Here is a 23,889-nt window from a genome sequence, read left to right as displayed (position 1 = left end):
TCCTTTGTTGGACTCCTTGACATCATCTGGTCTCTTTCTCACTAGAATTGGCCTTACTGGCTGCTCAAAAGGGGTCAGCTCGAGCTGAAGTCAACAAAAACTCGAATAGCGAACTCTCAATTGTGAATAATCACCGCAGAATATCGAAAAGCAACATAAACGCTAGCTGGACTTGGCGAACCAAATCAAACTCGCAGAACAACGACCTTACACCTCTGTCATTCACCAGCCAAAATGCTGGCGAACGCTTGGACGTTCACACCCAATGATGCTTTGGCATATTTCGGAACCAATCCTGAGACTGGATTGACGGAAGAGCAAGTCAAGAGGAATAGAGAGGCTTACGGCGAGAACAGTGAGTCACCACACATATCGGAGTCGCCGTTCACATACTCCGCGCGACTGATAGGTGAATGCTGACCATGGTGCCCTGAACAGCTCTACCGGAGGCAGCCCCGACATCTCTACTCAAGCTCATCCTCGCTCAATTCAAAGATCAGCTAGTCCTCATCCTGCTCGGTTCTGCCGTCGTCTCTTTCGTCTTGGCTCTCTTCGAAGATGTTTCGGAACCCGGAGGATCATGGCTCACCGCTTTTGTGGAGCCATCGGTCATTCTTCTGATCTTAATAGCCAATGCTACCGTTGGTGTGGTACAAGAGACAAACGCCGAGAAGGCGATTGACGTAAGTGAACTTCCAGAGCCAATTGCACAGAGCAGAGCTGCATATCGAATGCGAGCTGACTGATGATACCACAGGCATTGCGGGAATACTCGCCTGACGAAGCTTCTGTCATACGGTCTGGGCGATCATACAAAGTACCCGCTTCCGAGCTCGTCCCTGGAGATATCGTTTCTGTACATGTCGGAGATCGAATTCCTGCAGATTGTCGAATCTTGTCGTTCTCATCTTCTTCGTTCAGAGTGGATCAAGCTATGTTAACCGGAGAATCAATGTCAGTCGGTAAAAGCGAGAACGTAGTCAAGGACGAGACCGCTGTTAAACAAGATATGATCAACATGTTATTCTCCGGTACAACCGTCGTCAACGGAGCCGCCAAGGCTGTCGTTGCTCTGACTGGAACTCGAACAGCTATCGGTGCTATCCATACTAGTATCTCGAAAGATGACGAGGAGGAAGAAAAGACTCCCTTGAAGCGGAAATTAGACGATTTCGGAGATCAATTGGCGAAAGTCATCTCGGTTATCTGTGTCCTCGTATGGCTGGTCAATATCCGACACTTCAATGATCCAAGTCATCACGGTTGGTTGAGCGGAGCCATCTACTACCTCAAGATTGCAGTCGCCCTGGCCGTAGCTGCTATCCCTGAAGGTCTTGCGGCTGTCATTACTGCTTGCCTAGCTTTGGGTACGAAGAAGATGGCGAAAAGAGGTGCTATCGTGAGGAATTTACCTAGTGTAGAAACTTTGGGCTGTACCAATGTCATTTGTTCCGATAAGACAGGTAAGTCAGCTGACGCGCGGCACGATCGAGCCTTATGAGCTGATATCTCTTTCTCTTTCTAAAGGAACATTGACCACCAACCAAATGAGTGTTTCTCGGTTCTTGACTTGCGACGGAACCGGTTTCGCCGAATATCAAGTTGGCGGTACCACTTTCGCTCCCACTGGTTCTATCACTACGCTTGACGGTCGACACGCCGAAAAGACCGCTGTCAGAACGGCTCCTGTCAACAAGCTTGTCGAGATCAGTGCAATCTGCAATGATGCAAAGATCGCTTATAATGCTGTGAGTGATCTGTCATAACGAAACCTTGTACCCAGCTGACAACCGCTTAGGAAACCGATGTCTACGCCAATATTGGTGAACCCACCGAAGCTGCTCTTAAAGTTCTGGTCGAGAAACTCGCTTCCGACTCAGATTCTTTCAACTCTGGTCTCGCGAACCTCGGTCCTCAAGCTCGAGCTACAGCCGTCAACGATCACTACGAAACACGTGTCAAGCGGGTTTTGACATTCGAGTTTACCCGTGATCGAAAATCCATGTCTGTCCTCGCTCAATCTCCCGCCGGTACTTCCCTTCTAGTCAAAGGTGCTCCTGAATCGGTAATCGAGCGGTGTAGCAGAGTCATCCTGCCTTCCGGCGTCTCTGATCTCACACCCGCACTTCGAAATCAGCTCGCACAGAAACAGCTGGAATACGGTCATAAAGGTCTCAGGACTCTCGCTCTTGCCTATGTTGATGAATCAGACAATGACGTCTCGCACTACAAGACCGATTCTGCCGAGGACTACGTCAAGTTTGAGAGGGATATGACTTTCGTGGGATTGGTCGGTATGCTCGATCCACCTCGACCAGAAGTCAAAGACGCCATCGCCAAATGTAAGACAGCCGGTATCAGGACTATCGTTATTACGGGAGATAACAAAAACACGGCCGAGACGATCTGTAGGGAAATTGGAGTATTCGGTAAAGACGAAGACTTGACGGGCAAATCATACACCGGAAAGGAGCTGGACGCGTTATCGCAGGAAGAGAAAATCGCCGCCGTACAACGGGCATCGCTGTTCTCACGGACTGAGCCTACCCATAAATCTCAATTGGTCGACTTGTTACAAGGTCTAGGTTTGGTCGTAGCTATGACCGGAGACGGAGTCAATGACGCTCCGGCACTGAAGAAGGCCGATATTGGGATCGCTATGGGATCAGGAACAGATGTCGCTAAATTGGCTGCGGATATGGTGCTCGCCACGGATAACTTTGCCACTATCGAAAAGGCCGTTGAAGAAGGTCGAGCGATTTACAACAACACTAAACAATTCATTCGATATTTGATCTCGTCCAATATCGGTGAGGTAGTCTCAATCTTCCTTACGGTTCTCCTGGGTATGCCCGAAGCTCTTATCCCCGTCCAACTGCTCTGGGTCAACTTGATCACAGATGGTCTCCCTGCCACAGCTTTGGGCTTCAATCCTCCCGATCATCAAATCATGCGAACTCCTCCCCGATCCTCAAAAGAACCTTTAGTCGGCGGATGGCTCTTCTTTAGATACATGGTCATCGGAACATACGTTGGTGCAGCTACGGTATTCGGATATGCTTGGTGGTTCATGTTTTACACTGGCGGTCCTCAAATCAGCTTCCACGAACTGGTGAGTGCCAACACCAGGCGTAATAGTAGCGGACTCGCTTACTCATTTTAATTTCCCTTTTCGCTTAATTGTGATAGACCCACTTCCACCAATGCTCAAACACGTTCTCCCATTTGGATTGCTCGATGTTCACCGGTCTCCCCTCGATGCGAGCTACCACCGTGTCCCTCTCGATATTGGTAGTCATCGAGATGTTCAACGCGTGCAACTCTTTGAGCGAGAACGAAAGTCTGCTGGTACTACCGCTGTGGACTAATCCTTACCTGGTCGCTTCTATCGCCCTTTCGATGGCATTGCATTTCATGATTCTTTACGTGCCGTTCTTCCGAACCATGTTCCGGATCACGGCTTTGAACCAAGAAGAATGGGTCGCCGTTTTACTTATTTCGGCACCTGTGATAGTGATTGATGAAGTACTGAAATGGATTAGTATGCGGTTGGATGTAAGTGGGAGTAAGAAGATCAAGAAGGAATAAGTGCTTAGATGCGGAATGCGATTAGAACAAGCTCAGCGGGGAGGTTTTCCAGTGAAAAGAGAACGAGAAAGAGAAAGAGGATGGGAGTTAATATAGAAGAGAATAGATAGTGGAGCAGGCATATACACACATCTGCAGTGATATTTAGACAAATACGTATTGGTTCTGTTACATCCCAAACATGCATGGGTTTTGATTGAAGTCGGTCATGGTCGTATTCCAGGATTCGTGTTCTCCTCGTCGAGTTATGATTTGACTGCTTCTTCCTAGTACGAAGCAGAATCACATAATCACAGAATCACAGAATCACAGAATCACAGAATCACACATTTCTTATTCTTTATTCGTTTCTTCCTGTAATTCAAAGGATCTTTATCCCTTTCTTGGCGCTTGATCAGGTCATTCTTCCTCAATTGTCGTACTATATCTTCGAATACCGGTATTATGTTGGTTGCTGTACGCTATGACAACACAGCGTAATTCGCGTTCAATTCAGCATATTTGGTCTCGCTTTGGCTTTTATAGCAAGATATCACGGCAGAGCGCGCGCGATTGAGACATGAGAAATGGGGAACGAGCTATGTATAAAATTCTCGCTCACTTACAGCTGACGTTTCGTAATAGCTGCAATTCCATCCAGAAGCTAATTTCTCGCCTTCGGTGCTGTCTACTTCTCGCTCGTCTAGCAAGTCTGCTTTATCTGTTTGGCCGAAAAGGGGATGAATCCATTTATCATCAGTCAGGTTTAATATCCATATTTGGTCATTTGCTCTTCATGGTCGAGAAGATATTGGTAGAACAGGTCAGACAAACAGAAGGTCACTTACTCCCTACGATCACTATGGGTACTGTCCTCCCCCCCTCGGGCAGCTTGATGCGTTGTATAGCTTCGTATGTACGTATCACCTCTTCGAACGTATCTCTTTGACACAACCTGACCGACCGTACGGTATCAGCCAACAGCATTTCAGGACCCATCGGGTGGAACGTCACTCACGAGAAGACTAAGACGAACCCTTCTGATTCGCGGATGAACATATCGTTCAGTGTGAGATACTGATCTATCCCAGCTGCATTGCGTGGTAATGATCATCGATCACGTCAGCTTATGGCAGCACATCGATATAGAAAGTTGTTGTATAGCGGAGGATGGCCAAATGAAATTGTTTGCCCGGCATGACAATCAGACTCACCTGTATCCAGTATTTCTAGGAGACAAGGTTGACCATCCACACTGAACTGTTTACGATCTAACAATATGAAGCGAAAGTCAAGTCAATTTTATCGTCAAGGATTCTCTGCCTCCAAGTTCACGTCTGAATGGTGATGGGGAGACGAATTCCCAATTCACGATTTCCACTTTGACTCACAGGAATCTTCGACTGGAAGCATGTATAGCAACCAAGGAATCAGCTTCATTCCGAATACAAGTAGAGATACAGAACAGCACACTCACTCGTCGGATCATACCATTCCAAATATGAGCCATTGATAAACCGCACCGTTATTGCTGACTTCCCAACTCCTCCTGAACCCATCACGGCGCACTACTCGGTACGAACCCATTGAACGGTCAGCGAAAAGCCAGTGGAGAATGCTTGAATCTACGGAGCCCAGACATGATTGTGACTTACTTGGAATACTCTCATACTGACAGCCCTATGCCCTGGTCGAGGTACCTCGTCTCCGAGTTGCTCGCTGATTATACAGTGCGTATTCTTCTTAACTCACAGTACCTCTTGAAAATCTTATAATCTATAATCTGGGCAGCGTGTTGCTTTGCTGCGTCTTGGTCCGGCCGATGAAGCGAAAGTCGTCGCAGATATTGCTAGTCTATTCCTTCCTTTGGGTTATCGCTCTTCTCCCTTTGAACGAGTCATCCCAATGTCGAGCTATGTGTCTCTGTTTGTCTAATGTGTGCAGTATCAATCTGTGCTAGATCCAAGCTAAATCAAGCCTACGCTAATATAGTGCTGCAAGGTCATAGTCATGATTAATGGTCAGTCGTCAAAATTGTAAACCCAAAAAATGTATTTCTTTCCTTCCATCATCTCCGCCCAAGCACATGTCAACGAGCATTCCAACTTGAGTGATGATGGGATTGATGGTTGTCAAGTCGAAATGATTAAAGTTCATACTCCAAGCTGATGAAATAAGTATTAGTTTACATCATAATTGTCCAATTAGCGCTTCCCCATGTGGTCCGAGCGTCGGTCGAGTTACGAGGTCAGTGCGGCGATTGCTTGTCGAAGGCAAAGCCTCTCTTCGAAGCTAGACCCGAACCGAGCAGTCATTTGATCAGGCGTTGAGTAAGCGTTGCTCTTCGTACTAGCATCGACGTTATTTGAGCGTGTCTTGATTCAGCTGCAGAGTGCTTCAAGCAGCCCATTATACCTCGTCAGGTCAAGATTTGTGTCAGAGAATATGTTACACCACACGAAGTAAGGTGTCAAGAGGTCCATGCGTTAGGATGAAAGCTCAATTCCAGTGGCCGGTCCGATCGGAACACTGCAGCTTCGGTCAAGACCGAGCTGATCGATCATTCATGCATTCATGCATCCGGAGAATGGGGAATGAATCTTTCTCTGAGAAAAAGAGATAGGGACTGCGATCCAGTGTCCTTCGTCCATACCGTACAGAGATGATGCATGAGTATCAATGCAATGTATATCGTATATCCATATGAATAATGCTACAGGTCATGTTAAGTGGGGGAATCAAGGATATAAGATGAAGAGATAGATGAAGAGGTCGATAAAAATTGAGATGAAATGAAACACGCACAACGATGTTGAGGGGTTGAAAGTATAATACAGATTATAAGAAGACTTGACCTTCTATTGATACAGTACGAGAACTATCAACAACACATCGCAAAGAGTCTCTGTCTCTCACCCTCTCATTGATCTTGTTTAGACACTTGTTCAAGTTCTGCTCGTTTAGCAGTCAAAGCTCTGATTTTAGTCAAGAGATTCTTCAAGACATAAGGTTTGATTACGACTAAAACGGTCAACCAGCGTGTCCAATCAGCTTCAAATTCACACCCAAGGCCACCATGATTTGCGGACATCGTAATGAGAAAAGATCGTCTACGCCACTCACCATCATCCATTCCAGCCGCTAGAGCTTGATCAATCTGTCCCTGCCTCGCATTCCCCGTCAAGGCAATCACCATATTCCTATTCAGACTTCCCGACTGCTCAGCTTCCCGCAACTCCTTGATCGCCGTTAACCCATCCATCACCGGCATCTCAAGATCCATCAGGATCACATCGTATGGTTTTTTCACGCGTTTCGCCGATGAGTCTCCGGTGAGAGAACCTCCAGCTCGTTTCCATTGTCTGTGCGCTTCTCGGATCAGGTTCAAAGCTTCTAAACCGTTATTCGCAACTAGTGAAGACCAAACAAAGTGAGACAATGCACGTCCATTGATATCAGCTTCGATTCACCAATCTGAGTGGCACCTCAAGACACGATGAATGACTCACCATCACAAGTCAAGCCCGCTTTGACAATCTGCCTTTTGAGTACAGTCTGATTGATGATATTATCCTCCACAATCAAGATATGTTCTAAAGCAGTCTCGGACAAGGTAGTCGCAGGACCACTCAACGAGGAGGTACCGCTCGATGCTATACTGATCGAAGGTGATGGTGATGGGCTAGATGGCGCACCAAAGGACGCAGAAGTAGGTGAACGTAAAGCGCCGAGAGATGCAGCTTCGACGTATGCCGCAAGAGCAGAAGGCGGAGCGACACATCGAGTCTTGATGAAGAATCGGAAGACTATAATTATCATTCATTGATGTCAGTGTGATGTCAAACCAAGGATTGGATAATCATTCGATGAATGAATCGCGTGGCAGGTCCAGGAGGAATGATTCGACTCACCACTCCCTTCTCCAAGTTGACTCAGCACTTCTATCCGTCCACCAAGCAATTCCGTGATTTTCCTACAAATGAACAAGCCCAATCCACTTCCTCCATACTTGGTATGAATCATCTTATTTCCCTGTGCAAATCTCTTGAAAAGCACAGCCAGCTCTTTGGGGCTCATACCCGGTCCGGTATCTGTCACGCTTACAAACAGCCAGAGCGGGGTATCTTCCTCTGCTGGGAGTTTATTCGGGATTCCAAGCGAGTGCGGGAGCGCACAAGTATCTTCGGCTGGCGGGGTGAATGATATATCGTATCGTACAGTGATTTTCCGTGTATCTAGTCAGACATACACCGAGTCAGCCAATGTCCGCATTCCGCACTCCTCTCAGAGGAACAAAGTAATTTCAAGCTTCAGGTAGACAGGAGGTAGGCAGACTCACCACTCGTGGTAGTGAATCGAATAGCATTCGAGATCAGATTCGTGACCACCTGACCCAATCTCACGGGATCCGTTTTGATCGACAGGACTTTGCCCAACTCCAATGTCTCTCCGAACTTCAGCACCAAGTCAATCTTCTTGGTCTTGGCTTCAGACGCGAAAACGCTCGAGACTTTTCTAGCTTCCTTTCGGAGGTCCACCTCGATATCGTATAGCGATAACATGTCAAGCTGAATTCGGGCAAGTGACAAGACATCTCCCGCTATACGTTCTTGCACCAGACCACATTGGTAGATACCTACGCACAGTCGCACAACAGCAAATCAAGACAATTGCAATCAAATTAGCAAAACGTCCTGACGGGAGTGGTTGACCTAGTGATGATAGAACAGAAGAAGCTGACTCACTCTCAAGAGCCTCGACATCCTCTTCCAGATCATCCAAGAGTTCTTTCGTCGGGCAAAACCCAATACTGCCCGAAGATCGAAGTTGTTCTTTCAAGGAAATCAAATTCTCTTTCACGAGACTCGAACATTGCAAGATCGCCGAGACGGGTGTTCTGATCTCATGGGAAGTCAAATCGATCAAAAGCTCTTGTTGATGTTTCGATTCTTCCGCTTCCTGTCTTCTCTGTTCAGCTTCTACCAGCCTTTGTTCTTCATGCGTGATATCCGTTGTACATCCTAATACGCCGGACATGGACGGGTTGACTTGATCCAGCTTGACGAAAATCCCTGAAATCACTTTTCCAGTGTTGTATCTCCAATTCACTCGGAGCTCTTTTTCGTTCCCCTTGAGATAATCCATCCATAGGGTCTGTAATCGATTTCTAGTTTCTTCGTCGACGTATTCGGGCCATCTATTCGGATCGTCCATCAACAGATCAGACTGTTCTCTCCATGCCCTATTAGCATACGTGATCTCTCCTGTGACCCCATCCGCTCTCATGATTCCCGAAGGACAATAATCCGACAAGACAGCAATTTCGGTCTCCCTTTCGTTGAACATCTTTTCCAAGTTGGCCCGTTTCTTCCCCACTTGTAAGTGAAGGTGCACCCTAGCAACCAGTTCTTTGGGTTTGAAAGGTTTCGCCAAGTAATCCTCCGCGCCCATCATCAGAGCTTCCACCCTCGACTCGTCCCCTGCGATAGCAGACAGTAGAACCATGGGTACAATCTTGGTGTTTGGGTGATTTCGGATTTCTTGCAACAGTTCCAGACCGTTCATCTTCGGCATCAACATATCCGATAATATCAGATTGGGCGGATTGGCAATGGCCAATTCCAAGGCTTCCTGCCCATTGGAGGCTTCGATAACTGTGCAGAAAGAAGCGAATATCTGCTTGATGTAGTGGCGCATGTCCATGTTGTCCTCGACCAGTAGGATCGTGTCGGTTTTTTCGAATAGAAAACCATCAGAGAATCTTGATCCCGATCCTGCTAAAGACTCAGAAGTTGCTCCATCACTCGACGTCTCAGCGTCTGCCCCTTCTTTCGTCCAACGCATCGCTTCGTTGGCTACCGCTTTGCCGTATTTACCGAATGTGCTTTGTGAAGCGGATGAAGCTGGCGGCGGGGGTTTGAATGCAAGAGGGATCCTGGCTGTAAAAGTAGACCCGTGCGGTTGTCCAGGCGATGATGCTACTCTCGAAGACACGACCAGATCACCATCGTGCAGTCGCAACAATTCTTTGGCTAAGGCTAACCCCAAACCGGAACCCTGAGTTCCAGCATGGATTGCTGTGGTGGCCCGATGATACCATTCTGTTACTTGAGGGATCTCGTCTTCGGGTATCCCGACTCCAGTGTCGATGACCGATACTTCCGCATAGTTGGTATAACGCACTTGCACAGTGATACTTCCCTGCTCGGTGTATTTGAGCGCATTGCCGATGATGTTGGAAAGCACCGTTTCAAAGAGTGTCGCATCAATGTAGATGAGCTGATCACGAGGTTCAACGTCGACAGTATAGTGTATTCCCAGTCTCTCCACTGCTGGCCTGAACAAGGATGCTAGCCCTAATGTGAATTCTCCGAGATCGGTTGGCAAGAAACGACCTTCCATTCTTCCCGCCTCTAGCCTTGAGAAATCCATAAGCGCATTGACCAACCGCAATAGCCTATCAATGTTCCTTTGAGCCGTTGTTAAAGCATGTTTCTGTTTCGGCGTGAGGTTATCTTCCAACAGGTCAGACAGAGGTCCAGCGATCAGGGTCAGGGGACTCCGCAGATCGTGAGCGGCTCCTCTGAACCAGGCGGCCTTGGCTTTTTCCATCCGAGCGTTGGCTTCCTCCATTCTCTGTTCCGCTTCGGCAGCTTTGACAGTAGCGAGGGAAGATACGAGCTGAGATCGAATAGAGTTTAGCCAAGCATCGTAATCCGCGTCGAACGGTCGTCTAACGTTGAGTCCCATTACCATAACCGAATCAGGCACATCGACAGCCCCATCACTGCATATCGGGATGACTATAGCTGCGAAAGGTAATTCACCCCACTGCCGAATCTCGAAACCTTCGATCAATTGTGTACAATCGTCCACGATTACACACTGTCGTGTATTGAGGGCCTTGAGGATCGGCCACTGATGTCCGTCGGAAGTGACATGGCACACTCGTCCACTGCCAGAGGATAAGGCTGAGATCGCTGACAGAGTGGGCGAGGACAATCGATCGGCATTGGGGCCAAAGTTTGCTCGTGTCCGTGTTGGCGGTAAGGTGAATGTCACCTTCTGGTGAACAGAAGGATGATCTTCGGGTACACCAACATGAGCTTGCAATGTAGCTTCGACCTGTACGTGGGCTGCAGTGGACTCTGTTTGCTGGATCTTGTAGCACATGAAGAAAGGAGCATCTTTAGGGTTTTCTTCCAGGACTTCAGTCAGAGCTTGGTAATACTCATCCATTGATCGGACAATCAACATTCTTTCCGACAAATCCCTTGATGTAGTCAATCTTCGGTCTTGCAAGACCTTCTCCGTTGACTCGACGGACTGGTTGAATATACCCAGTATAGCTCCGTCTTTCCCTGCTATAGGCACGTATCGCCATGAATGGTAATGCTCCATCAAGATATTGTTACCATACCTTCGCCAAAAGATGGGATCGTTGTCCTTGAATACCGGTGTTCCCGACATACATTGATGGACATACGGTTCGATCGTGTCCCAAATGGAAGCCCAAACTTCCTTTGCCGGAGCACCCAACGATTTCGGGTGATCGACAAGTTGACTGTATCCTTTGTTGTAGATCAATCGCAAGTCCGGACCTAACCAGACACAATCCGAAGATTTCGATTCCAGTGTGACAGACAACAAAGGGTCGAGAGCGTCTTTCCATAGTGATCTATCTCCCAGAGGCGTTTTAGACCAATCGATGTTCTCAATCATCTGCCAGAATTGTTGGGTCTCATTATCATTTGAGGTCCTCGGTTGAGCAGAGATCGACATTCTGTTACCACTGGGCGAAGTCCGCCTTCTAGTGGAAGAGCGCAGCCTAATCTTATCGTTCTCTCGTGTACTCTCGCCCAACAAAGAAGTACTGAAATACGAACTTGCGTTGGACATCGATCCCGGAGTCGTCGACGGCGAGCCAATTTGCGAGACCGACGATTCGACGTCGATAGAGGTCCTAAACCCTGATGAGGAGGAATCTCGATGTTGCTGGCCTGATGATTTCGTGTCTATGGAAGAGGCGAAGGAAGAAGATCTAGCTTCAGTGGTAAAAGACTCTCGATTGTACTGTTGCTGACGATCTGGCGTGGGCACGGAACGTCGAGCTTGTTCATCGAGAGGTCCAGATACTCGACGACCTATTGAAGAAGATATCGAGCTACGAGAACTGGCAGTGGACGGACGTTCGGTGGGCGATCCGACGCTTGACCAAGACATCGACGAAGGACCGGATGGCGGCCTCGCCAAGCTCTCGAACCTTTGCGACGTTATCACGCAGAAAGTATGTTTAGTCGAAGGCGGGGAAAGAGGAACAATGGTTTTGGCAAGTAGGAGTGTGACAGATTTCGGCCATTTCATCTCCATCTTGAATCCCCCATTTCCTTCCGACCGAATCTCATCGCCGCCCGACAATCTAGCAGAGCGGGAAATCGGGTCGAAATCCTCTTGCTCACTCTCGCCTTCTATCCATGCTTGTAGCCTATTTTGAACATTCATATCTAAACAATCACCGATAGTTCTGCCTTGCGTCAATTGATACCATTTCTCGTTGCCCCATGTTACTGGATTCGAGGGGAACGGATGTCGAGACGGACCACCGAGAGGCGATAGATCGTCATCGTATTGCGGCGGTTGGCTGTAATTTCTGATTGTTACGTCCGTGTCGCGAGATATGAGTTTCGGTCGGGATTTCGAGGTGATGGGAACAACCAAGATGAACGCGGGGAACGGGTAGGCCTGGGCAGAAAATGAGATCGATGTTAGTATTCCATATCATCCGCTGACATCGTAATAGCGAGGTAAAGCTGGGGGTGGTATGAGCACTACTTGGGACTGACCTCGAGGAAGAAAAGAGGTAAAGCCGACAAATCGACATCTTCCTCCGGACCCATCAAAGCCATTCTGATGGGAGAGTCGAGGGGCTTGCCTCCGACTTAGGTCGACAAGGGAATCTATGGTGTTCTAATGATTCTACGATGTCGGGCGATCGATTCTAGGCGAGGTGATATTTAAACGTGTATATCGATGTGCCGTTGTTGATGTATGTCTGTATTATAGGTGGTATGACTATCAAGAGCAAGGACGGGTATGACAACGATGATGCTTGATGGTTGATGATTGATGAGGGGAGATACAATGAGGCAATGTGGGGTATTGCAAGGAGACCGGGGAGGAATGATGATAAAACGTCTGCTCGGCGATCATGAGATCATCTCATGTATGTGTGTTGAATAAGGATTATGGTAGATGGTATGATGAGCTATGCTATGCTATGATATGATATACTATGCTTTCAACATTGTTCTTTAAAACGATATACAGAATAATCACTCGCAGAAACCCAAAGACCCAAAGTGTCTAACTCGGTGAGCAGTTCGGGATTTTCATTTTTAGTAGTTGCTCGTAATTAGGTTACGCTCGACTGTACGCACTTAGGCACTAAAAACATACCATACCAGAAATGACTGAATGACTGTAACGCACATGTACGTCCCAACAGCAGTGATATCTCGCATTCCAGCATACATATACTGCTACAATCGGACACGGCAGATGTTTCGGCTCAACCTCATCAGACCATTCCGAATATTGCTACAGTAGCGAAGGGAGTCTGTTCTATATAATGACTGGATGACCAAAACTCGCCTTCGCCTTCGCCTTTTACATAGCTGCCACCAGCCGCGCCCATCGACCTTCCGGACTGGTGATGTAATCATAAAGCTATGTACATGGGATCTCATTGCTCCTTCTGCTGGTTCCCATCAATATTCTTCTTCTTCTTTTGCCTGATTCGGAGAGTTGGCGTAACAATCACTACTTGCTTAATGGAAGATAATCGCCTTGAACCCATCAAATCGGTAAGGGAAAAAGGGGAAAAAGGGGAAAAAGCCTACAACGACGTCATGGTCATGATCCGAATAGCAGTACCAGTATTTAAGTGACTAACTTGACTTACCCTTCTCGACTGCACACACGCACACACAATTTACGTAATCTTCCTAAGCTACCATTGTTTTGATTTTGCGATGGGTTAGGTTTACTGAATTATTCGGTATTCATCGTTGCATCGGAATTATAGAACAAGCCGAAGAGGATTGATGATACGATGACACGATGATACATATAATCTGCAAAGGAGAGTAAGCAAAGACAAAAAGGGCTACAAGATATTCCAACAAGATCAAAATCTAAGAAAGACAATCAAGCACAATACAAAATACAAGGTCCAAGACACAAGACACGTCTAGCCGTACAAGAAACACGAACAGCACTGATCAATCATTATTCACTCGCACCTCCTAGCTTCGCTCTATCTCTAGACTGCCACCACGATGTGACACCTAAGCTCCGGCGTCGTTCGAAGTGTTCGGCGTGATAGGCGGAGCAAGCACTAAATTACTGTGCGCAAACCCAGACCCCTCTTTACGTTGAACCGGTGCTACCTGTTCCATTGAGGGAGGGGTATCCGAATCAGCAAATAAGACACGAGCAGCCATACCAAAGCTCGGTTTCGCATTTGTGTTTGTTTCCGAGTTCAACTTCGTATCCGACCGTTCATCCGTGTTGACTCTCTTCATTGGCGACGGAGAATGAGCTAGGAACATCATCAGTTCCGCCGCATTCTTATCTTCTTCTCCTCTATCTCGTTGTTCCAGGGTCGTCGTTGAGCTTCCACTATCCGGTATCTGGTGTCTCGTATGCGAACTCGGCGTCCTCAGATCTTCCGACACTCCTCCTAAACGAGGCGTGCCCGCAGATGCTGGTTGTAATTTCAAAGGTAATAACGAAGGTGACGTTGATCCGTTCCGCTGGAAAGCTTCAGGTATAGGTAAAGATTGAGATCCCATAGCAGGTAACAAGGGAGCACTCAAACCCGATTGTCGGCGAGATGATCCGCTGAGGTGGACATCGTCGTCTGAAAGACCGCCGGAAGATAACATGTGGGTGAGCGCTTTGGCAGCATCGACATCTTGGCTTGTGGTCGGTGTTTGACGGCGATACGAATGGTGCGCATGCGAATGAGATTGTGAGCGTTTCTTCTTCGGTACGATATCTCGATCTTCGAAGCCGTATCTCAACGGCGAAGAGGGTCCAGCACGACTGGAGTTGTTCCCGTGCATGTTGATCGCTCTTTCCAGATTGGTGGATATCGAACTGGATGCTCGTCTATGAATCCCACTTGAGCCAGCCACAGTTGCTGGAGTCCTCTTCTGAATTTGACCATGTCGATGAGGGCTCAAAGGGTAGCCCGCGCCATTTACACTCAGCCTGGAATGAAGATCGTGATCGTCTGTACGAGAGCGTTTCTTCGGGCTAGAAGGGGAAGGCGGGTATCGTCCGTGAGACGGAGGTGGAAGAGGCTGCCATAGCACGTCGATGAGTTGCCATGGTCTGGAAGGAGATGGGGGCTCGTATGGCAGGGCTGACGATCTCGTAGGGGAGGTCGCAATCGGAGATGCAGGGTGCAAGGACGACTTGCGCGTGCGAAGGGGTGTGGGAGGGAGTCTCTGTTGAATTCGGGATCAAGCAAAGATCGGTCAGTACACTTTGTGTCCGCTTGTGCATCTGGATTGGATAGGGGAAGAAGAAAAGACCCACATTTTCAATCTCTTTGATTGACATGTCAGTCCATCCATTCGAAGCTTTGATCGACGCTAATTCTAGGCGTTGTTGCAGAGCAAGCATTCTCTGCGATTGTAAATCAGCTTTCAGATCATCTGGTGTACAAGCACTTCTGCTTCCGCCATGCTGGTGTGACATGTCTTGGAGGCCGTCTCGTGATGCAACTCACTTTCTCCATCTCGACTTTCTTCAAGAATCTGTCCACATCCATCCCGACGCCCGGTGCATGGTCATCAGCATTACTCCCTATCGTACTTTGACTACTCTCGCCCAACCCAATGCCCGATGTGGAGCCAGATCCAGACGCAGATACAGAGACGGATCTTGGTGAACTTGCTGATCCGCTAGCACTGATGGATGGAGATGACGGCGTAATTTCCCTCGAAGTCATAACTATATCTCGATCTTGCCCTTGAGCATGTCTCCCCGCATCCGCCTCCATATATGCATTGGCACTCGCTATGCCTTCGTTGTCGACAGCTCTAACGCGGTCGATGGGTAGATTTTCAGTCATCCCTTGAGGTGTTGCTGACTTGTTCGAGGTCGATGAATTCGCCGTGTCGTTTCCTAAAGGCGGCGAATGCGTCGACATCGTGGTATGCTAACGATGTGCTCAGTCGAGGTCGTGTAAAGCTTTGTTCTTTGGACCGTACTCCGTACGCCATGCGGCGGATGATCACGGCAATGGCGATAGCAGTGACACCGGCGGCGAACACTGATGACGCTGTAGACGGTGTAGACGGTGTGGTGTGGGGATACGCCTCGATGTCGGAACGATTGACTATACTCCAGCGTGAGGGCGTGTATGTCTACTATACTAGTACGCGTCAAAGGCGTGGCTCGTGTATTGATGGGATCGTGTATCGCTTCCTCTTGCTTTCTTCCTATCCTTTCAAACTTCTTTTGATGGTGGTCGTATGGTGTACCTGTGCAAGTGTGTGCTAATGTGCGAGTGTGCGAAATAATCGCCGTCCCTTTCTTACGATCTCCTAGCTTGGAAGTGACGCGTTCCTATTTCCTGCGGCAAATCTATCCTTCAAGTATGGTATGTATGGTATGTATGGCGATATCGATGGGCTCCGTTCAAACTAAGAAGTGTGATGGTCTATCTATGATGAACTGAGTAGTTTGCTGATGTAGGATAAGATCATGTATGATGCACTCGTAAAAACACATGTCTAAAAATCTGTCATCATCATAACTGAAGACTCACTCAAACTCCTGCACTCGTACTCGTACTCGCGCGCTGCTTCTGTAAGTCGCGTCCGTCCTTCTAACTTCTGATTACTACTCTGGCAGCAGTAAGTAATTGCTCATGTTTTGAAAAAAATTGCCCTATGTCGGTAATTTTCCGAAATCCTGCAGGGTGACTTTGTACTTATAAACGTTTTCCTATTTTAGGTAATACAGCCGACTCCCACATCCACACCCAAGAGCGAAAGAAGGAAGAAGGAATTAGAGGAAATAGAGGACAGGTTACTCCATACCCTGAAAAGGGAGAGAGGTGTTCGGATTTAGAAAGATGCTTCTGAAATATGTCTCGGGTCGAGTCAGAATCAGCTCTTTTCATGGAATACAAAACAGGATCGTTATGATGAGGTAAGCATACAAGTAGACAAGCACAAGCATACGGAGTGAGTGCATGGCGAAGCGATCATGAAAAGAATGATCCGTCAATATCAAGGGGTCACAATATTGTGACTGTAGCTTCTATCGCATCTGTACCTAAGGTTTCCGCATGAGCAAGAATATCCTGCAAAGCATAATAATCTCCATCTCTTGCATGCAAATTTCGTCAAACATTCCGTACTCGGTTTCGTTGTCTACAGATCATACAATATAAACAGGTATGAGACAGTAGAATGCAGGGTATCGCTCATACAGTCACAACAGGGGTATATACGTTCACATCCTGGGCATGCAATCTGAAGAAGGCAGAGTACCGTTCAACAGTACTAAGTACCCGGTACAAGGAGACCACATCAGATGCGCTCCAAGAACCCAACATCAAAGGCACCCATCGATCTCCTCCCGACGGGATACACCATCGAACTCTCCCTCAAGGAGGCTATCAACCTATCGCAGACACCTGCAGGGTAAGATAACGATTCGACTTGACCGCCAGCCCCGAATCCAGGCAATTCGTCCAGTCTATTACCTCTTGTCAGCTTGTTCCTTCGTCGTCTCGTCTCATTCCAATACATCAACGAGTCGCAAAATGACGCAGACATTGTATTGTGCAAGGGACTTGGGGGAAGGCGATCTACGGGAATGATGACTTACTCTGTATCATTCGATTGATCCACAACCTTGTACATGATCTTAGCTGCTCTCAATACTCTCTGAGTAGCAATGGAACCAGCATTTCCATTGGCGCTTGTCTTTTGAGCGTGAGTTACAGAAGCCGATTTGCCTCCGATGGAAGAAGCGATGGAAGATCGTCTCGACACTCTATGTTTCTCCTCGCGGTCTAGCATGATGGATTTGCGTAATGGTGAGGGCATAGGAGACGGCTCGGTCGAGCGGGCATATGACATTTTGACGGAAGGGTTGAAAAGCCACATCTACGAAAAAGCACAGGATCCATCCTCAGTATTTGAATTCGGATTAACTGATTGACAATATCTGTTCTCAAGAGTCCGATGGCAGACTCGACTCACATATACCCTTTTATCGCCAGTCTCATCCTCCGAGACGATGAATCGATGGCTTGCGTGAGCTTGTGATAATTCAAGCATGTCGGAAACTACGAATACCGAAAGTGGGAATCGGACGTATCTGCAAGTAATCAAATGTGACCTCGTTTAGCCAGAGCGACTGCATCGAGTACGTTATCTCGGACGATGAAATCGTACAGGGCTTGACACTCACTCGTCATCCTCCTTCAGAAGGACCACCGCCCATTTACTCAACCTCAAAGTTCCTGAACCGGGTTTCTCATCTTTCGATCGTTGTTTGCCAAGGACTTCACCACACCGACAGAAAACTCTATTCCACGGCTCGGTCTACCCATACCAGGCCAAAGCAGGTTAACCAGTCAGCCGACTTTTCGCTTTTCGCTTATCAAGGCTGTTTCGATCGAACGGGATAGCAAGAAGAGACAGAAAAATGTAGTCTTGGGAGTAGCTTTCATCCATTGAAACTCCATGGATCAAAGTTTGATCATCCCGAGACCGTCGATAGACAAATTGATATAGGACCTTTGTATCAGTCAAAAGAACCGGTCACAATGAGCACCAAGTTCATATCCCAAATTTCCTTTTGTCCCCTACACCATGAGACGAGCTGAACAAAACTGACTAAGAGCTTCGTCAAGCGCGCTTGCTTCATGGTGCAAAAGGAGGATAAATGGGATCATCCACTGAGAAGGATGAAGACCTTCTTATAGCCCATCGTAATATGCAACAATGGCGGTAGCATTGGTGGGGACAGACAGCTTGGAATCGATCTACTCACCTGGTTATCAGATTTCACGTTAATATCGATGTTCGTCTCGTTTATTCGCTCATGGCCAATCAAGAGATAACTTCCCCCAACTAGCACCCCGCCATTCTGAGGCCAGAATCCCTCCTTAGTCCGTTCGGAAAGCCGCGCGGTGAAAGAAGGATCATTATGACACATCCAAACCTCCATCATTTCCGCCCAATGTTCACTCGGTAAATCCTTATACGCCTGTTCCAGATTTTCCAAGGGCAAAGAGGCAAGTTCACGTTCGCAGGAAGTACAGCAGATCACTTTCGGTCGAATTGTCCTGAGATCAGGTGCGGAGAGAGGGTAAGACGGTAAGAGGGACACCGCCGAGGCCGGGATTGGCTGAGCCACAAGTTTCGCTTCTAGATGGAGCGATTGCGGTGTAAAGGAAACAGATTGTCCAGGCTGAATAGGCGTGGGTAATGCGATTCGGACAGAGATGGAAGGGTCCTTTTTTGACGAAATAATCGCTTCTTCCTCGCGGTTCAAGCCGGTTTCCAATTGTAGCTCCAAATTTGATGAGATGCCGACTCCATGCAGAGTGATTTGTACAGCACGGAGGTTCTCTTGATGCTCGGCGATGAAAGCTATATTGTTGGCATCTGATGGAATCGATAATATAAGCTCGGATGCTGATGGTGAACTGATGTGCCGTGAATCAAAAGTTCTCTCACCAATCCCGTTGTTTGCCTTGAGACCCAGGTTGATCTGACCACTACCCCTCCTCATCATCCCGGCAATCTTCTTAAAGGTCGTCGGAGTAGATCTCCCCGAAGGACTTTTCTTGCTGATCCCCTCGTCAAGAGGTACAGAGTTACTCCTTGATCGTCCCATGCCTACGCTGCCTTCCCCGTTAACACTCTCAAACAGCGCATCTCCTCCTAGAGAACGCCTTCGGTCGGGTCCCGTACTAGCTAAAAAGTCTTGTACGGTGACTAATTCGAAAGGGTCTTCTACCTTCTCACCGTTGATTCCATAACGAGGAGTGGGCGGCAACGAGTCTTGATCATGCAATCTACCTGAACTAGAGTATTCTATAAGATTCTCAATGAGGGATGCTTTTCGGTCGGCTGTTTTTGGTATTGTCGCATCTTGATTATCCAATCTTCGATCTTCGGTTGAATCGATCAGATCCCGCAAGAAGTGATCTCGCTACGATGCCTCAATTTGTTTAGCAATGTCCTCTGTCGAATGCCTGTAGAATGTGCAGTAGAAGACTCACATCTCTCAGATCTCTCGCTCGAGCCAGTTCGGCATCTACAGTACCCATGATAGAGTCCTGATCATCCAATCTCCGAGCTTCAGCTTGATCTACAATCCTATTTATAAACCGTTCTTTCTGCGTTATTGATGCAATGGATTCAGCTCTATTTTAAGGTGATATTGCATGGTAGACGGGGCTCACAGTTCGCCTTTCCCACCCTTCCCCATCGGCCCTTTGTCCATCCTCCACCCTAATTCGCCTCTTTCCATGGGCTCTTTCAATCTTATCCCAAATCTCTTCCAGCTCTTTCATCTTCTGCCTCTCCAACTTGATCTTATCTTCCTTACTCAGACTATCTCCGTTGGTCGTCAGCGATTTCGAGCGCGTTGAAGATGCATGGCGCATCTCGACTCGTTGATCATGCAGTCGAGGTGCTACAGAGGACAATCTCTCTATGGCGGAAGTCAACGAATCTAATTCCAACATCATCTTCTCCCTCGTCGCTGGGTGACGTTGATCTGTCAATGGTGAAGAAGGCGGTTCGACATCGTTCGGTTTGGTTTTCATCGGGGAAGAGGGTCCTGCTTCCTGTCCAGTCTGGATATCATGGTACGCAGGTAGGACAGACGAGTTGTCGCTCTCTTGGACAGAATGGGTATGCGCATCGAGGTACTGTTGATATGCAGGTGGTAGACTGCTTTCTCCATTCGACTCTGTATGTCCATTCCCGTTTGATACTACTTCGGAAGACACTCGACCTTGCGATAGCCCCACGACAGCTGTACTGAGACTTTCTAATCTCTGCCAAGCCAATTCCTCCCTCACTACATTGATAGCTGGGTGTAGTCCTCCTTGATTTCTCTCTGATTTATTGCCGCTCATGATCTGATCATCCGTCGAGCGAGCATGCTGGAGCCCTTCAAGTAGACTCGTCAGCGCATTGAAGGAGGTCTGGACCTTGTCTTCTTCAGTATCTTGATCAGGAAAGGCTTCGGTATGTACGGTCGAGGGTGTGATATTGGTAGAAGGGGGTAAAAGGTCATCTAGTTCGTAAGTCACTTCCAACAAGCCGGTCAGAGCTGCTGCCAGCCGTGCGTTCGCCGCAGGAAGAGGGGCAGTCGAGGGTGAGATATTGCTGGAAGAGGAAGATTCGGACGGTAAGAGTGATGAGAGGGCGTTGATACATGATTGTTGAACCGAAGCGAGGTAATTCCTGACGTTTTGCTAAGATGGTAGTCAGCGTTAGCGATGTATCTTCAGTGCAGATTATGGATATGGCAGATCGCACATACTTTTGACCGCTCAGATTGTTGCGACACTCCACCGTCGTCTGTTGACTCGGAAGCAACAAGTTGGTCTACAGGGAATGGGGCAGGTGGAGGAGGTAATTCGTCGGCATCGACGTGTAGTTGCTGCACGGTATGAGTGTGAGCTGGGGCAGGTCGAACAGCCTCCATCTTCTCATGAGGACCATGCAGTGTCCGTGTATTCAGTGAGTTGGTGGATGAAGCTGAAAGGATAGGACAATTGACGGTACTCGTAGTGAAGGAGTATGTTGTAACGATGTCGAACAAGCACTTCGGAACTCCAAGCTCGAATTAATCCTTAATCGGCCCCTCTCATCGCAGCCAAGTGTCCGGAATACTGCAAGACTCTTCAAAGCCGTGAATCGAAGTGATCAGACGGTGAAGGGTGCCGTATGCTCATGTCTGCCAAAGGGGAAAAGTTGAGAATTCAGGAGTCAAATGAAGAGCTATTCCGAAACATCCTCACAAAATATCTGCGGCTAAACTACAAACTACTTGCACCATTCCACACAGACACAATCAATCTAGGCACGAGTCAAGTAAATTACACCTGTTTCAGACTTGTGGCTTTCCCTTCCCGAGTCAGAATCGACATGCATGCTGAGTTCATCACACATTGCCTTCTACTACTTGTCACGACCTCACGGTGTCCCTATAGGAATCGAGCTAAATGAGCTGCGTCTCTTACCTGAGGCCGAGTAAGCTCACCTCCTAAGAAATCGTCAGCTCTGGCAGCCTGTGTGTCCCAATCGTCCTTGAAAGCCGCTATGCCAACAAGTATTCCCGCTGCGAAGACTATTACGGTCTCTCACATTAGCTCACGGCACACACGACAGAAAGCCTGGACAGTACGCACAAACACACGAAATGACGAGCCAGAACGCTCCTAAAAAGCAAGAATCAGCGATGTTTTCGTAACGAAGTGCTTCTCGGCATCCGGAATCGCAGTGAGAACTTACCCCAAAACCGCGATCCACAGCAACCTATCATATTCGCATACTCCGATGCGTCGGATGTGTTGACCTTCCTTGCGAGGGTATCCTATTTTTCAGACTGTATAAGCTGGATGCAGAAATCCCTCGATCAACAGCTTACATCGACTATGTCCCACTGTCATTTCACAGTAAGTTGTCAGCTTACATACTGCGTCAGGATGCGCATGGTCACACAGCTGACTGACGATAGCGTATAAACAAGACATGACCCCAATAAATAGGATCAAGAATCGTAAAGCCACTGAATGAGCTACGAGCCAAGTGATCTATGTCCCATATCAGCATCAGCTGAATGACCTTTCTGATGAAAGTGGAATCTGCCAGTCAGCTATTGTGTGGACGGAGATGCCTACCACGATCAAGGCCGCCATGAGAGCAATGGTAGCCCATGCTATCCAACTTGACCTTGCCCACCACAATGTCAATATCCAGAAGAACGCCAGGATCAAGCAAGCCACTTTCGATGCGTTTGTATCGAACCCCTGTTCACAAGTTAAGCTCAAGAATCAGCGAAGAGTCCTGGCAGATGGCTGATGTAGGTACTCACGACCGCAATCAGACATGCTCCGATGAACGATGAACCTAGATACCCCGCAGGCAAGGTGATCTATGCATGACCTCAGCTACTTCTGGGCTCTATATTCCTCCGCAGATCTCCAAGCTGACTGACCGCTGGAATACCTCCTCGCATTCTCGTGGAACCTCCTTCTTGGGGATCGAGCTGGAACGACATAAGCCCATGTTTTAAAGCCCGGTGCATGTGCGAATCACAGCTTACAGTGATTTTCTCGACGGACGCGCATGTGAGCACCTACGGGTACTCGACGTTCAGCTGATAGGCCACGATTCCGCAGCAAGTGGAACCCACCCCAGCCAGAGCATGCGACCTGGATCCAATTCTGTCAGTATACGCCTTAAGTCGCAGGTGTCAAGATCGCTGTCACTCACATTTCATGCATTCCTACAGTCTGGCAGTACAGTCCGTCAGCCCACTACGGCCGGGAAAGCAACAGTACGCAAACATATGCTTACTAGAAGCTTGAAAGGGTATATAACCTTTTCCAGTATGGGTACTACCGATGGATCCAGTGATCAATCAGCTACCTCGTCGGGGTATCGCTATCTGAGTCAGCCACATACCATGCCTGCGAAGTCGGATCAGCTCTGGCTCATGCACATCGATCTTGCAGCTGTACTCACCACTATTGAATCAACAAGCAACGGTCATTATATCAGTGCGATCTCGCATCACTGCGATCATGTCATGAAAGAGCGCCATCACGTACCACTACCGATTAGAATTCACTTGTCAGCGTCGCGAAGCAGGAGACGACGGTCGAGGAAACCCTCACGTATTCCGATGGCTACCACATAACAAGCCGCAACAATCAATGTAACACTGACATATCCGAATCGTCAGCTGGGGCTGTGGCACAACAACCGCCAGCTTACCGTTGAGTCGCATTTGGAGTTAGGGTGTCCACAACAGCTCGTCGGGGTATATAATGTAGGTTCGGATCTGTAACATCGATCGGAAGGGGTGACATTCTGGTTGTAGTTGTGGACGACCCCAATTCGTACTGATCGTCTCGGATGCGGTGTGTTGAGTGATATGAGTGTGTATCCAAATGGGGATATACCTACAGGTATCACAACTAAGTAAGATGTGGTGGCAAGAGTAGCGAAGAGAAAAGATCGGATGATGTAAGTATTGAAA

The 23,889-nt window shown here is 48.0% G+C and overlaps 6 protein-coding genes across 6 annotated transcripts; 1 reads left to right on the top strand and 5 right to left on the bottom strand.

Annotated features, from left to right (window-relative positions):
* Positions 1 to 234: 234 nt before the first annotated feature.
* On the top strand, positions 235 to 3,588 carry I303_102704 (potassium/sodium efflux P-type ATPase, fungal-type; the record flags this gene model as incomplete). The annotated part of the gene is made up of 6 exons (XM_018406055.1): positions 235 to 355; positions 439 to 683; positions 758 to 1,463; positions 1,528 to 1,748; positions 1,799 to 3,112; positions 3,190 to 3,588. 6 exons carry the CDS (start codon positions 235 to 237, stop codon positions 3,586 to 3,588), a joined length of 3,006 nt encoding a protein of 1,001 aa, XP_018264549.1.
* A 314-nt stretch (positions 3,589 to 3,902) lies between these two features.
* Positions 3,903 to 5,237, bottom strand: I303_102703 (uncharacterized protein; the record flags this gene model as incomplete). The annotated part of the gene is made up of 7 exons (XM_065968605.1): positions 3,903 to 4,049; positions 4,194 to 4,288; positions 4,416 to 4,522; positions 4,586 to 4,658; positions 4,782 to 4,838; positions 5,045 to 5,135; positions 5,223 to 5,237. The coding sequence occupies 7 exons, from the start codon at positions 5,235 to 5,237 to the stop codon at positions 3,903 to 3,905; spliced, it is 585 nt and encodes a 194-aa protein (XP_065824677.1).
* Positions 5,238 to 6,487: 1,250 nt separating this feature from the next.
* On the bottom strand, positions 6,488 to 12,473 carry I303_102702 (uncharacterized protein; the record flags this gene model as incomplete). The annotated part of the gene is made up of 7 exons (XM_018406053.1): positions 6,488 to 6,588; positions 6,691 to 6,978; positions 7,077 to 7,373; positions 7,479 to 7,802; positions 7,907 to 8,203; positions 8,313 to 12,309; positions 12,411 to 12,473. The coding sequence occupies 7 exons, from the start codon at positions 12,471 to 12,473 to the stop codon at positions 6,488 to 6,490; spliced, it is 5,367 nt and encodes a 1,788-aa protein (XP_018264547.1).
* Positions 12,474 to 13,913: 1,440 nt separating this feature from the next.
* I303_102701 (uncharacterized protein) lies at positions 13,914 to 15,787 on the bottom strand (the record flags this gene model as incomplete). Its single annotated transcript, XM_018406052.1, has 3 exons — positions 13,914 to 15,080; positions 15,172 to 15,261; positions 15,365 to 15,787. The coding sequence occupies 3 exons, from the start codon at positions 15,785 to 15,787 to the stop codon at positions 13,914 to 13,916; spliced, it is 1,680 nt and encodes a 559-aa protein (XP_018264546.1).
* A 1,390-nt stretch (positions 15,788 to 17,177) lies between these two features.
* On the bottom strand, positions 17,178 to 21,327 carry I303_102700 (uncharacterized protein; the record flags this gene model as incomplete). Its single annotated transcript, XM_018406051.1, has 10 exons — positions 17,178 to 17,346; positions 17,479 to 17,759; positions 17,856 to 17,973; positions 18,067 to 18,200; positions 18,652 to 19,268; positions 19,341 to 19,410; positions 19,477 to 19,818; positions 19,889 to 20,005; positions 20,072 to 21,094; positions 21,163 to 21,327. The coding sequence occupies 10 exons, from the start codon at positions 21,325 to 21,327 to the stop codon at positions 17,178 to 17,180; spliced, it is 3,036 nt and encodes a 1,011-aa protein (XP_018264545.1).
* Positions 21,328 to 21,818: 491 nt separating this feature from the next.
* Positions 21,819 to 23,719, bottom strand: I303_102699 (uncharacterized protein; the record flags this gene model as incomplete). The annotated part of the gene is made up of 15 exons (XM_018406050.1): positions 21,819 to 21,829; positions 21,886 to 21,972; positions 22,034 to 22,063; positions 22,137 to 22,218; positions 22,273 to 22,287; positions 22,358 to 22,438; positions 22,526 to 22,654; positions 22,720 to 22,779; positions 22,843 to 22,893; positions 22,951 to 22,983; positions 23,041 to 23,059; positions 23,121 to 23,140; positions 23,205 to 23,245; positions 23,525 to 23,571; positions 23,625 to 23,719. The coding sequence occupies 15 exons, from the start codon at positions 23,717 to 23,719 to the stop codon at positions 21,819 to 21,821; spliced, it is 801 nt and encodes a 266-aa protein (XP_018264544.1).
* Between the last annotated feature and the right edge of the window lie 170 nt (positions 23,720 to 23,889).

This window comes from Kwoniella dejecticola, chromosome 3, assembly GCF_000512565.2.
Source record: "Kwoniella dejecticola CBS 10117 chromosome 3, complete sequence".
NCBI lineage: Eukaryota > Fungi > Basidiomycota > Tremellomycetes > Tremellales > Cryptococcaceae > Kwoniella > Kwoniella dejecticola.
Note: the sequence above shows the minus strand (reverse complement) of the source record. Positions and strands in the feature narration are given on the sequence as shown.